The sequence below is a fragment of the Squalius cephalus genome (assembly GCF_949319135.1).
Source record: "Squalius cephalus genome assembly, chromosome: 10".
Lineage (NCBI taxonomy): Eukaryota > Metazoa > Chordata > Actinopteri > Cypriniformes > Leuciscidae > Squalius > Squalius cephalus.
The window spans coordinates 12,028,907-12,042,818 of NC_137131.1; the positions used below are offsets into that span (position 1 = coordinate 12,028,907).

Here is a 13,912-nt window from a genome sequence, read left to right on the forward strand (position 1 = left end):
AAACTTGCACTTTAAAACTCGTTGTCAAAAGTTTGCGTTTTCAGGCACCCAAAACGCCGTTGTCGTGTAAATGAACGTCCAAATTGCATTTAATGTTTTACTCTTTTAGCTGAAAATTGTGTCGTGCAAACAGCCCCTTAATGTTACAAAAGATTTCTATTTCAAATAAACGTTGTTCTTTTAAACTTTATATTCATTATAGAATTCTGAAAAAAAGATTAAGCAGCACAACCATTTTCAACATTGATCATGTTTTTTTTTTTTTAACCAAATCATCATATTAGAATGATTTCTGAAGGATTATGTGACACTGAAGACTGGAGTAATAATGCTGAGAATTCAGCTTTGCCATCAAAAGAATAAAATTATATTTGAAAATATATTAAAATAAAAAAGTTCTTTTAAATTGTAATAATATTAAACAATATTACTGTTTTTAATGTATTTTATGAGTTGAGCATAAAATACTTGTTACCCCAAACTTTTAAATGGTTATGTTCCAGATGCTAGAAGACAGTGTGTAAATGTCAGTGTGTTCATACTTACTTTGAGTAGCATGTGTTTCTCACTGGGGGTGAGGTACATCTTGTTTTCGTAGTAGTCTACACACAAGTTAACAATGTCTGCCAACAGCTCATCAAATCCGTTAATCACCTCAAGCTGCTGCTGTAGGGACTGAAACAGAGATGCCTGTCAATATCACTGACTCATACACAGAACATGTCTGGAGCACTGCCACATTTATTAAGCTGCTGTAGATGCATTTTTCAAGTGTGTGTGTGGCACCAAACTACTTCCAAACACAAGCATTTTCTCTGTATTAAGTGCTAGTTTACAGAAGATGGTGAGGTACCTGTGTGATCTTGTTGTGGTTGGCCAGAAACATGGATAAGTTCTGAGATTCCTGAATGGAGGATGGCTCAGACATTTTCCTCAGGAACTGGGCAGCTCTGATGGACAAAGAGGACAATATAAGTAATGAAGAGAAAGACTGATGGTGTATATATCACAATGAGGCCAGTTCAAGCGTTGTGTCACTACGACAAGCAATTATATATAATTCAGGCCGAATATAAAGAATCTGACACTTGTAAAAATATGTTGCTGTTGTTTTTTTGATTTGTGGGGACAGTGAAATGCAGGAAAAGTCATATCTACAGAGTCCAGGAAAGACAAACAAACAGAATAAAAAAACTGCGATAGAGGCATAGAGAAAGACAGCAAGAGAGTGACGAGAAAAGTTAGATGACATGCGGTGGAAAACTGGATGGGTGGTTGACAAATCTGACATTTCATAAAAATGTGTTCAGTGGGTGGGCATGCTGAAAATAAACTCAAATCCACACAAACACTTTGAAAGAGCAGGGAGAATAAAACTAGACAGCTCTAGTCTCTTTAGGGATATTATGGTACGCAGTTTTTTGTGCAGCATCTCTGTTCTGTTTATCATAATTTAATAGCATATTAGAATGATTTCTGAAGAATCATGTGACACTGAAGACTGGAGTAATTATGCTGAAAATTCAGCCAGGAATAAATTACATTGTAAAAAATATAAAAACAGAAAAGTGTTCATTTTAAATTGTAATAATAGTTCACAATATTACTGTTTTATTGTATTTTTGATCACACTAATGCAGCCTTGTTGAACATAGGATATATTACAAAAATCTTACTGATCCTAAACTCTTGAACAGTAGTGTGTATGTGTAAACTTTTTCTCAGTTTGAAATGTCTGTTTAATGCAAATGAAGGACCAAAAAAGCATGTATGGATCAGTGATAACAACTGGATAGAAGATGTAGCATGACTGCCATCTAGAGGCCACATGTATTAATGACGAGGCCATACGCAGAACTGAGGCTCACAGAAAGTTACCTCTTGTAGGCGGAGTGATCATTTTTGACACTGCACTTCATGTTCTTAAGTTCATCCAGCACCGCAAACATGTTGATGAACTTCCCCAGCGTGAGCAGATAGGCTTCAGACACAAAGTCCTTCCTCCGCTCAGCGTGACAAAGACGTCGCACTTCCCCACAGAAGCGATCTATCGCTGTCCTCTGAGAGTGAAATGAGAGCGAAGCATTAGTGTATCTTACAACATCCTGTACTCAAATTCAGAAAATAGCATTAAGCGTTACCTGAAAGTACATGAAGTTCATTAGTTTGGTGACTTCAGGCTCGAGCACCTCCACGGTCTTCTCATAGATCTCCACTCTGTTAGGCTGTTCATTACACTTCACCTGAGAGAGGGACAGATGGAGAGGGTCAAATCAAGACTACCATTCTGTGTTGGTGGTTTTTTGAGAGGCTTTGGGCATTACTAATTACCTGAGGGATAGCTCTTGAACAGCTTCTCCATGTATACAGCATCACAGCATACTCCTGTCCTTCCTCCAACATCTCATTCTGCAACACAGCAAAATATCATTACAAAATTAAAATACACTCGAGTAACTGAATGCAGTTAGATAAATCTGAAACAAGTTATGAATTAAATGAAGGGGGGGGGGGGGGAGACTAATCTAGAAATAATCTAGAATCTTAAATATCAGACATTTGGTTGACGTTTTGTCAATTTTGAATTAAACTGAAATTGTGATGAAAATAATTGAATTTATAAATAATAATAAGATTTTCTATTAAATACTACTAATACTAATATTAATAATGCTAAATAAAAAGAATTTCTGGACTAGTGATCTCAGAATTTTGAAGACCAATGTGTACATGCTTCAAAAACAGATTCTACAATAAACCTTTATCTCATGTTGAATATATTCCCAAAGAACAGATTAACCCACTTAATCTTAAGATCTTAACAACTTAGAAAATCTGTGCTAGGAGTAACAAAACAATCATTCACTCTCTCTGTGTGTGTGTGTGTGTGTGTGTGTGTGTGTGTGTGTGTGTGTGTGTGTGTGTGTGTGTGTGTGTGTGTGTGTGTGTGTGTGTGTGTGTGTGTGTGAGACCAAACTACTTCCACACACACACATCAATTCCTCACTGATGCCAAACAGTCCCCGACAGCTATTACCTCTCACTAATAGAGCACACAGCAGTTCACATTCAATACAAAAACCATTCAGAGCAGCCTACTTCGCTTGGCCGGGCTCCTCAAATGAGCACGGTGAGCGCGGACAATGAGATACTCAAATGGGCCCTCTTGAATCATTTCAAGTCCCTGACAGACTCCTTTAGCAGGGCTTCCAGAGAGCCGGCTTGATAGACTGGTTCTGACAGCCGAGGTTAGCTTTACAGAGCTGTGATGGAGTCGAGGTTTAATAAATTAAAGAAGGGCAACTCATGAAAGTGGAGTCGAAGAAGCCAAGCTATTTGTGTGAAAATGCTGAGAGGATCTTACCATGTTGGAGTGGACGGTGGCCTGCTCGATGTAACGGGCGATGCCTGTCACGAAGGCATTGCGGTCCTCAAAGTTGGTGTTGAAGTTGGGCTGAGGGTGGCAAAAAGCAGCAGTGTGGTTATGCAAGCACCGTTTTGAACATGTGAAGGTCATTTGGGTTTATATATTCCAAAATATACTGAAGATCTAGATCAAGTGTGTCGCACATATCCTGAAAAGTGAAGCCAAAGCATTTCGATCAAAGCAACAACCGTTTCTGGGATATTTTGGCTTAATCTTTCTACAGTAGAAGGAAGTAGAGACGCGTCATCTATCTTTTTTGCAGTCTAGATTAAGGGCTGCTGTGGGGTCAGTTGTTACCTGGTAAATGAGGGACGAGGGCAGAGGCTCGATGCAGGGCTGCTGATCTGGTAGCGGCAGCTCCTCCAGCAGGTCCACATTGGACAGAGCATCTTCCAGAGTCACTGTGGACGCCATCACTCTAAAACGAAACATGAAACACATATGAGACAAGAACACTGGCTACATTATATTTGTCCATATTTGTCAAAATGTGCGGTATACAACAGATCATTTGACAGGAATACTGAATGCCTATCTCAGAATGTCACACGCTTGACTTGACCTTCCACTTCAAAAGCGATGAATCAGAACAATATCAACTGCATGACTCTGTTTTTCTTGACATTCTAAAGCTGAGATGACAACTGGACAACACTCGGTTGGAACTTGGAAGCACTTATAGTTACATACTGTAAGAATAAGTCTAGACTAAATACACTGTCATTACAAAGATGAGTCAGAAATGTATTTTATTCAGCAAGGATGCATTGCATTGATCAAAACTGACATTGTAGGCTATATTTTTACAAAAAAAGATTTCCATTTCAAATAAATGCTATGCATTTCAACTTTATTCATTCTGAAAAAAAGAAATGTAATAAATTAATAAAATGTATAGCAGAACAACTGCTTTGAACATTGATAAGAAGAATAGTTTATTGTGCAACAGCTGAGCATATTAGAATGATTTCTGAAGGATCATGTGACACAGAAGGCTGGAGTAATGATGCTAAAAATTCAGCTCTGCCATGACAAGAATGAAAAATCTTGCTTAAAATATATATTTTTTTAAATTGTAATAATATTTCCCAATATTACTGTTTTCACTGTATTTGTGATCAAATAATGTTATATATAAATAATAAATCTTAGTGAGTATAATAGACTTTTCAAAAACATTTTAACAGTAGTGTACACTCATTGTTACTATTTGCAACATTTTACAACTAATAGTATTCACATTAATAAGTAAGATTAGTAAATTCTTTAAGACCATGAAATAACAAAACTAAAATTTTAATCCCACATTGTTCTGCTCCAGAAGGCTGTACAAAACACTCCTGTCACGCTGTATGGTTTTGATATCACAGATAGCAAGCATTAACATAAATAATGGAAATGTTTGGAAACCATAGCAACAGGGCAAGCAAGAGTTCTAACAGTTGACAGGAAAATATAAGACCACAAAACTCTCAAAAAAATTTTTGTTATGGTTACAACTGGGCAACTTTTTCACACCTCACAGCGTCGACTGTCAGAGTGAAAGTGCCCTCCTACTTCCTCTCTTCCCCTAATGGGGCAATCATGTTCGTGTCCTAATCCGGCACAATAAAATAAATCTCTCCTGTAAAGGGAAATTCATGCTGCTGATATTGATTTAATTGCTAGAAACTTCCAACTCTCACTGAAAAAGCTGCTCCAGAACCTGTACACTAAACAAGCATCTGATTGGCTGTGATTGCAATCATTGCATGTCATGTTTTGCAGCACATTTAACATGGACAGACAATTTGCTTGTCACTTAAACTGGTAATGGCCAAAAGTGCACAACAGTTGCTGACAAGACAATTAGTCTAAAGGACATCAAAAGAGGAAACACAAAGCAGGCCTGAGGAAATGAAGAAGGGCTACTGTGGTCTTGTAGAGGTAAACAACTATAGCCCTTAGATAACAGATAAATACTGCAGACATCCTTAGTGTGCTCAGCTGTGCCTCTGGACATCACTAGCAAGCACACATCTAAACTTACATAGGAAGGCACTTGTGTATCCGATCATAAAGCACTTCCAGAGAGTTAAAAGAGAGGAACTAAGAGGAAAAAAAGCAGAAGGAGATATGTGATGAGGAAGAGAGTAGAAGCGAGTGGGACCATGCAGTCTGTCATGAAGAACAGTGTGTCTCTAGAGAAACCGTGACGTTTATCAGACACACACTGCTGTGGTCAACACTGACAGCTGCATCTGCAAACTGTGCCGAGTGCTTTTGACTGAACAAATGTACTCGAAAATGTTAACCACACTGCATTAAAGCTGAAATAGTGTCATTTCTTTTGACGTTAAAATACTGTACAGTCTTCTAGCACTGTGTGGTGTGCATAGACAACAATAAGTAAGCACTCATAGACTGCATTCCTGAAGAATGTAAACAGGACAGGACTACTTTAGGCAGAAGGCCTGGAATTTTGGAAATCTGTTAGGATATTATTCTTTTTGCAATTCAGTTAAGTCACTAGTTGTGAAATTTGAAAAGTTTGGAAAATAAATGGGAGCTGAGATTGAACACAGATGTTAGACTGAATATCAACTATGAAATCTAATGATGCAAAGTAAAATTCAGATCCAGAGCTGCACGATTAATAGTTAAAAGATCGCAATCTTGATCCAAACACCCACGCAATCTTAGTCCTAAATGACAACGATTCCGCAACACTGCGTATTTTGTTGCTGCCCACGTTAAAGGTGCTCATGCGATGTCCCACGTTTTTCAGGCCAAAACATTTTTTGTCACATACATCAAACATCTCCCTATCACTAGCTGCCTGTCCCCTGAACACACTGTAAAAAACGCAATCTCTGTAGACAGCCCAGGCTCCACAAACGGCAAGAAAAACAAACTGGCCCAGCCTGGACCACGAAACATAACAAACAGTGTTCCAGCCAATAACCGACAAGAATGATAGGGGGTGGGGGTTGGGGGGTTAGTGCGCGTGCACATGATGGGGGGTGTGGGGAGTGGAGGCGAGAGAAGCATGAAGAGGGATGTTAGCTAGAGGAGAGATGTCCTAGACAACGACAAACGTTAAAAATGTATATTCTTGAGAATTTTGATATGGCCGACACACGACCAAAGAAGTTCCGATGAACAAATAACAAAGAAGGAAAAGGAGAAGGAACGCGCGAAGTCCCGAATTTACATCGGAAAAGCGTTCAAAAGGTGGTGAGAACTGCGCCGGCAGAAGGGCTTCCAATCCGACATTCAGGTATATATATATATATATATTTAGTTCACACATATAAATCTCAACAATCTGACCTTTGACAATTAACTGAGATCAGCACAAAAAAAGGTGACGTAACTCAGAACTGACATCACACAATTACTGCGCCCTTTTCATGAGCCGAGTTTGTGTTTAGGAATGTACAGTACTGCAGCTGGTATTATTTCCTGCGGCATTACAGCATGTCACACCCACTTCTGGCAGCTCCATTATTTAAACACTACATGATGAATATTTATAAATGAGCAGCTAGGCTAATCCAGGCAGGACGCAACCAAACTACTGTCCTGTAAATATTCAAAAAAAGGTCTATCTGTTTCTTTATTTTTATTTTTTTAAGCTTAGCATAGCTAAGTATGCAAGTCAATATCTTTCTTCAAAAAGGAAGTGGGTAAGAGACTGTGGACATTTGTGGGTTATATCTGTCAAACACAGTTGCTGATGAAGTCTAGCACTTTTCACAGTAGGTTCACTTGCTTCAAATATAATGTAGACCTGAATGGTCACAATTAAATTCCTAATGCAATATTAATCATTAACCTTTTTTTTTTTAATCGCTGTGAGGTAAAAAGGGAAGTTGTCTTGAGTGAGCTGAACATTGTTCCTCTTTAATGCTGCAGTAGTTCCCTGAACTTCTTTTTCAGATGACATCTTAGAAAAAAATGCTGACATGCAATCAGAAATCTTGTCTTTTCTATTTACTCACTGGCAGTTAAACCAGATCATTAAGCCAAAGCGGCCCCGACACAGAGAATGATGTGTTTTGGTCCATTAGACCACTGCAGTTAAAAGCAGTGCAATGTTGTTTAGAGAGACCACAATCATTCCACAGGCTTTACAAGCCGTGTCATGTCCCTGAAGTTCTGCACGCCTGAATATTCTTCTATGGGCCAGGTCATGATCAAGCAAAGTCATATAAATGGGGATGGCAGCAGAGAAAATTAGAAAACATGGTAAAATATTTGGTCTCTAATTCTCTATCTAGTCTTTTGGATGGGCAGATTCTAGATTACAAAATTATAGGCCTAATCAGTCAGTAATGATACAGATGCAAGTTTCACAAACTTTAAAGGGATACTCCACTTTTTTTGGAAATAGGCTCATTTTACAACTCCCCCAGAGTTAAACAGTTGAGTTTTACAGTTTTCGAATCCATTCAGCCGAGTTTCTGATATTTAGAAGAATATCAGTAACCAGACAGTTTCTGGTCTCATTGACTTCCATAGTAGGAAAAAAAAAATACTATGGAAGTCAATGAGACCAGAAAGTGTCTGGTTACTGATATTCTTCTAAATATCAGAAACTCGGCTGAAAGGATTCGAAAATGGTAAAACTCAACTGTTTAACTCTGGGGGAGTTGTGAAATGCGCCTATTTCCAAAAAAAGTGGAGTATCCCTTTAAAGTCATCGCACAAACTCATCATGGACAATGAGATCTTTATAACAGTATAGCAGACTACTTACATAAAATGCATGTAAATATCATTTGTCACTCTATATTTCCCAGTAATATGTCTTAGTAAGACGATATTTAAAAGCTTAGTTTTATGATGAAAGCTCTATAATTTTTAGTGTGGGGGGCAAAACACAATGCAATGGGCTTACAATGATGACTGAGAGATGAACAAATAAACCCAATGGTTCTTGAGGTCAGAAAAGTCTTAAAAATGTTAGAAAAATGTTGACTGTGGTGTATTTGCACTGGAAAACTACACAACAAATGCCGCAAATATTAAGCCGGCGCAAAATCAGTCATTTTAGGCTGCAAAAATCAGCCTTTAGGAGCTGGTTCTTTAAATCGAAAACATGCACAACCAACCAGTGGTCCAGCAACAATCAATAAATAAAAATTCAAAAACTCGATTTGTTTAGCTTCCCGTTTGATGTTGAAGAACAGTATCTTGCTGAACTGCCTACTTTCAGTGATGTCCTTCTTAAAATGAAGTTGTGTCTGCTTAAAGGATCAGCTTTGTATTGTTAGAATTAGAGGTGTAACGGTTCAAATTACTCACGGTTCGGCTTTTATCACAGATTAAGGGTCACGGTTTTGGTACGGTTCGGTAGGTGCTATTTTCAGGGGGAAAAAAAAAAGACTACTGTCAAATATAAATAAGGAAATTAAGAACAAGTTATCACTCTATAAGCAACAGCACAATGTATGGAAAACACTGTATAATGATCTTTATATAGATAATAAAAGCCTAATAAATCTGCTGTCCTTAAAGGAGAACTCCGGTCAATTTTAACATTGAGCTCATTTTTTTGTACATTTGGAGTGCTGTCAATACAGAGAACAACGACAAAAATCGGTGTTGCCTACACCGAGTTATTCTATTTTTAAAATTTGCACCCTGTTGACTTCAATGGGGCAAGTACTAAACCTGCTTTTAGCCTCTTAACATCCTTGATGTGTCATTACAAGTGCACAGGTCATGTGAGTGATTCCTTCTGAGTGAACACGAGTGAGTCTGACTGCAGTAGATGTGAAAGATGTGTATAAAAATGATGTTATTTAAGCCAGCGCAAATACCTTTGTTTACATCCTGTTTTTCGGTTGAAGTCCAAAGTAGTCGATTGCAGAGTTCACACGCATAGGTTTAATACCTATGATCACGCGCGTGAACTCGGCAATCGACTACTTTGGACTTCAACCGAAAAACAGGATGTAAACAAAGGTATTTGCGCTGGCTTAAATAACATCATTTTTATACATATCTTTCACATCTACTGCAGTCAGACTCACTCGTGTTCACTCAGAAGGAATCACTCACATTTTCTGTGCACTTGTAATGACACATCAAGGATGTTAAGAGGCTAAAAGCAGGTTTAGTACTTGCCCTATTGAAGTCAACAGGGTGCAAATTTTAAAAATAGAATAACTCGGTGTAGGCAACACCGATTTTTGTCGTTGTTCTCTGTATTGACAGCACTCCAAATGTACAAAAAAATGAGCTCAATGTTAAAATTGACCGGAGTTCTCCTTTAATGCCCACCTAATAAACGCTTGTCATTAATCAAACAACAAACTTCAGTAGCTTTAATAAGAGTCAGTGTGTTTATAATTTATACAGTGAAGTCTATGTAGTGTTTTATTTTTACATTTAGGCCTATTTAATTTCTTGCTTCAGTAGTACTAAAAACACCTACTGTGAAAAAATAAAGCAGTTTATTTCATTTGTATATTAGGCTACATTGTATTTGTAATGAGGTCAATCACCTAAATGGTCTATCATTATTTCTTCTTTTATATTGTGTTGCCTTGTAAGCCTACATTCTTTAAAATAGGTCCATTAGTTTGGCTGTACTGCTCAGTCAAATAGCAAAACCAACATGAAAAAAATCTTGAATTTTCTGGGGGAAAAAATTGTGTTATGTGTAATTGTGTTTGCTATATCGCCAGCCCACCCCTAATGTGCAGACAGAACAACCTTGCACATTTTTGTATTCCTGCCCACAGGCTCGACAGGGGGGTGGCGCTAAAATCAAAAGTGCATTATGGTTGTTGAAGTTTCTGGCAAAAGGGAACGCCAGAGCCCTTTTTCTGATTTCTTTTGCTGAGGTGCTGTGGTTTATTGCTTTGATGCCGATCAGACAGGAGGGAGCTTCTTGCTCAGAATAAGCTGTAAAGTAAACCAGACTTCATGCTGATTGTCAAAAAAACAAGATTGGAGACTGCTAAGCCCATTCAAGAATAACTACACTGGACGTTGAACTTGAACGTCACTTGACGTTGGACGGTCTCCAGTCCTACAGCCAGTGGAGATAAGACGCTGATTCTAAGCATGTACACGAATCACAATCTGAAATGCAAGAAAAACATTTAAGCTACTCTCTAACGTCACACACACCTATGAAAACTCTAGTCAGAATATCTAAAAAATATCAAAACCACAATAAACCATCCAGACCAAACATTCCTGGAGACTGACACTGCCATCTTCAGTGTGACATCCCAATATACCCCAAAGTCTGGCCGTCTGCCATGAGCTTTTACTCCTGGACATCCACCAAGTCAGTATTAAACAAAGTACAGCGGCTCTCTAGCACAACGAGTCTGAGAAGATTTCCACCTGTGTTGATGGATATCTGACCATGCATGCGAGAACATAACTCCAGCAGCATGCAGTACGAAAAAAAAAAGTGTTTTTTTGCAACACATGCTGTGCAGATTCAACACCTGCTGCTCACGATGTCTTCCTCTCTGAATTTTTCACATCTTCACACACACATTTTCCTTTCGTGGCAGCGGAGGTTGTTGGCACGCACTGGCACCCGAACAAAAACTTCACAACATGCAACACACTGGTGTGCGCTCTCACTGAAAATACACACAACTTTGACACATTCTGCTTTTCTCACACTTAGTTTGCAGACTAGAGAAATGCACACTAACTTTGAATGTCATATGATGATAAACATCACGTCTTGCTTTAAAAAAGAACTCCGGTCAATTTTAACATTGAGCTCATTTTTTTGTAAATTTGGAGTGCTGTCAGTACAGAGAACAACGACAAAAATCGGTGTTGCCTACACCGTGTTATCCACTTTTTAAAATTTGCACCCTGTTGACTTCAATGGGGCAAGTTTTAAACCTGCTTTTAGCCTCTTAACATCCTTGATGTGTCATTACAAGTGCACAGGTCATGTGAGTGATTCCTTCGGAGTGAACACGGGTGAATCTGACTGCAGTAGATGTGCAAGATATTAATAAAAATGATGTTATTTCAGCCAGCGCAAATACCTGTGTTTACATCCTGTTTTCGGTTGAAGCCCACAGTAGTCGATTGTCGAGTTCGGGCGCATGATCGTACGTACTAAACCTATGCGTGTGAACTCGACAATCGATTACTGTGGGCTTCGACCGAAAACAGGAAGTAAATACAGGTATTTGCGCTGGCTGAATAAACATCATTTTTATTCATATCTTTCACATCTACTGCAGTCAGATTCACCCGTGTTCACTCTGAAGGAATCACTCACATGGCTGGGCACTTGTAATGACACATCAAGGATGTTAAAGGAGAACTCCGGTCAATTTTAACATTGAGCTCATTTTTTTGTACATTTGGAGTGCTGTCAATACAGAGAACAACGACAAAAAACGGTGTTGCCTACACCGAGTTATTCTATTTTTAAAATTTGCACCCTGTTGACTTCAATAGGGCAAGTAGTAAGCCTGCTTTTTAGCCTCTTAACATCCTTTAAGTGTCATTACAAGTGCACAGAAAATGTGAGTGATTCCTTCCGAGTGAACACGGGTGGATCTGACTGCAGTAGATGTTAGAGATATTAATAAAAACGAAGTTAATTCAGCCAGCGCTCATACCTTTGTTTACATCCTGTTTTCGGTGGAAGGCCATAGTAATCGATTGTCGAGTTCACGCGCGTGATCATTGGTAACTAAACCTATGCGCGTGAACTCGACAATCGATTACTATGGCCTTCCACCGAAAACAGGATGTAAACAAAGGTATGAGCGCTGGCTGAATTAACTTCGTTTTTATTAATATCTCTAACATCTACTGCAGTCAGATCCACCCGTGTTCACTCGGAAGGAATCACTCACATTTTCTGTGCACTTGTAATGACACTTAAAGGATGTTAAGAGGCTAAAAAGCAGGCTTACTACTTGCCCTATTGAAGTCAACAGGGTGCAAATTTTAAAAATAGAATAACTCGGTGTAGGCAACACCGATTTTTGTCGTTGTTCTCTGTATTGACAGCACTCCAAATGTACAAAAAAATGAGCTCAATGTTAAAATTGACCGGAGTTCTCCTTTAATACGCAAAAAGCATTTTTGCATACATCAAATTAAACTTGTGATTACCTGCCACCAATTGTGTTTGGCTGGATCTTTTAAGCCTAAAGATGACTTTTCCACTATCTCCGACATTCTGACGTATGATTGTCCTTCAGAACTTTCAAACTGGTCGTGATGCGGCCCTTCACTTATTCACCAAGGAAAAATGAATGAATAATGAATATACATTCACACAAATTTTCTGAAAGAAAATCATAGGTTTTCTAGGGCTAATCAACGTAAATAATTATAAAATAATTTTTCGGACACAATTACTCATAACCACCCATTTTACAGAAACAGGATTTAAAGATTAACATTTTAGTGCAAAAATATTGGTAATTCTTTCCTAACACTCATTTGAAAGTTTCACTCAAAGAAGTTCAAGATTTTCACATACTCAGCACAGATCTCTCCATTGGAAATGAATGATCTCATCTGTTGTTTGTCAGAGATGGTGAAAAGGTGGTTTAATCAGTTCTAATCTGCTGAATCATAAAACCAACTGGAACAAATAACTTCCTAAAGCATCATTATCAGCATCTGGAAAGGGTTGAATAAACGGCATGTCTGAACTTTCAACAGTCCTACTGACCTCCAGTCAATAAAGACATGTTTCCCTTTCTTTTCTGTCTTGAAGTCATTTTCAATCCAGAAAAGAACTGGATTAAAGATAAGGAGAGGGGGACTGACACCGCATAATTGGTTTACAGACACAGACTAAGCCTAGTTCTAGATTTAAGGGATTTTCAAAGAGAACCACCCCTGACAGAGCGGTTTAATCCAGCTCTAGTCTTAATCTACATCCAGGAAACAAACTGACATGGGTTTAGGAGACAAACTAAAAGCTGACAGTGCTGTGATTCAACTTAAATTGACTGCTCTCATTGGATTTTGGTTAACCAGCATGCAAACCAATACAAATCTCTCATTGACTTTCTGTTTCTGTAAACCTTAATCTTAGAATGTCAAGAACAACAACAAAAAACATATAATGATGAATATATGTAGAACAGTAAAGGATTTTTTTTATTAAGGGACAATATTTGTCCCCTTGAATTTATTATCAGGGGCATTTTTCCTTACTTTTCGCCACCAACTTTATATTATTTTCACATTGCAGACCATGCTATGAACTATATGCATTCATAGATAGATAGATAGATAGATATGCTCTTATCACTGGGTGTATCTGACAGGCAAGCATGGAAAAATATCAAGCAAACAAAAAAAACCTCAAAATAATTACATTACTTGCTGTTCCCATACCTTAACAAACAGAAACACTAGTAGGCTACTCAGTTTCAGTAAAGTTGTACAGAAGGATGTTCACCCAAACTAAGAGGTAAACTATAACGCACTCATTATAAACAACGAAGCGTTCTCTTGCGTTTGCAGTGCAGACAA

General features: G+C 38.2%; 2 protein-coding genes across 4 annotated transcripts in view; one reads left to right on the forward strand and one right to left on the reverse strand.

Annotated features, from left to right (window-relative positions):
* cyfip1 (cytoplasmic FMR1 interacting protein 1) overlaps nt 1-13,912 on the reverse strand; it is a 43,364-nt gene that overhangs the window by 28,919 nt on the left and 533 nt on the right. The window contains exons 2-8 of the mRNA XM_079883465.1: nt 3,725-3,845; nt 3,365-3,454; nt 2,332-2,409; nt 2,142-2,243; nt 1,879-2,060; nt 854-950; nt 547-675 (exon numbers count right to left, since the gene is read on the reverse strand). Of these exons, the coding sequence (XP_079739591.1) occupies nt 547-675; nt 854-950; nt 1,879-2,060; nt 2,142-2,243; nt 2,332-2,409; nt 3,365-3,454; nt 3,725-3,841 (795 nt within the window). The 5' untranslated portion in view covers nt 3,842-3,845. The remainder of the gene's footprint in view (nt 1-546; nt 676-853; nt 951-1,878; nt 2,061-2,141; nt 2,244-2,331; nt 2,410-3,364; nt 3,455-3,724; nt 3,846-13,912) is intronic.
* The window catches only part of plcxd1.1 (phosphatidylinositol-specific phospholipase C, X domain containing 1, tandem duplicate 1), a 102,201-nt gene continuing 99,848 nt past the window's right edge, over nt 11,560-13,912 (forward strand). The window contains exon 1 of one of the 3 annotated variants that reach the window (XM_079883473.1): nt 11,560-11,588. The gene's annotated coding sequence lies outside the window, so the exon portion shown is untranslated. Of the gene's footprint in view, nt 11,589-12,150; nt 12,175-13,912 lie in introns of those variants that run through there. The other 2 variants (XM_079883474.1, XM_079883475.1) reach the window with 2 other exon arrangements.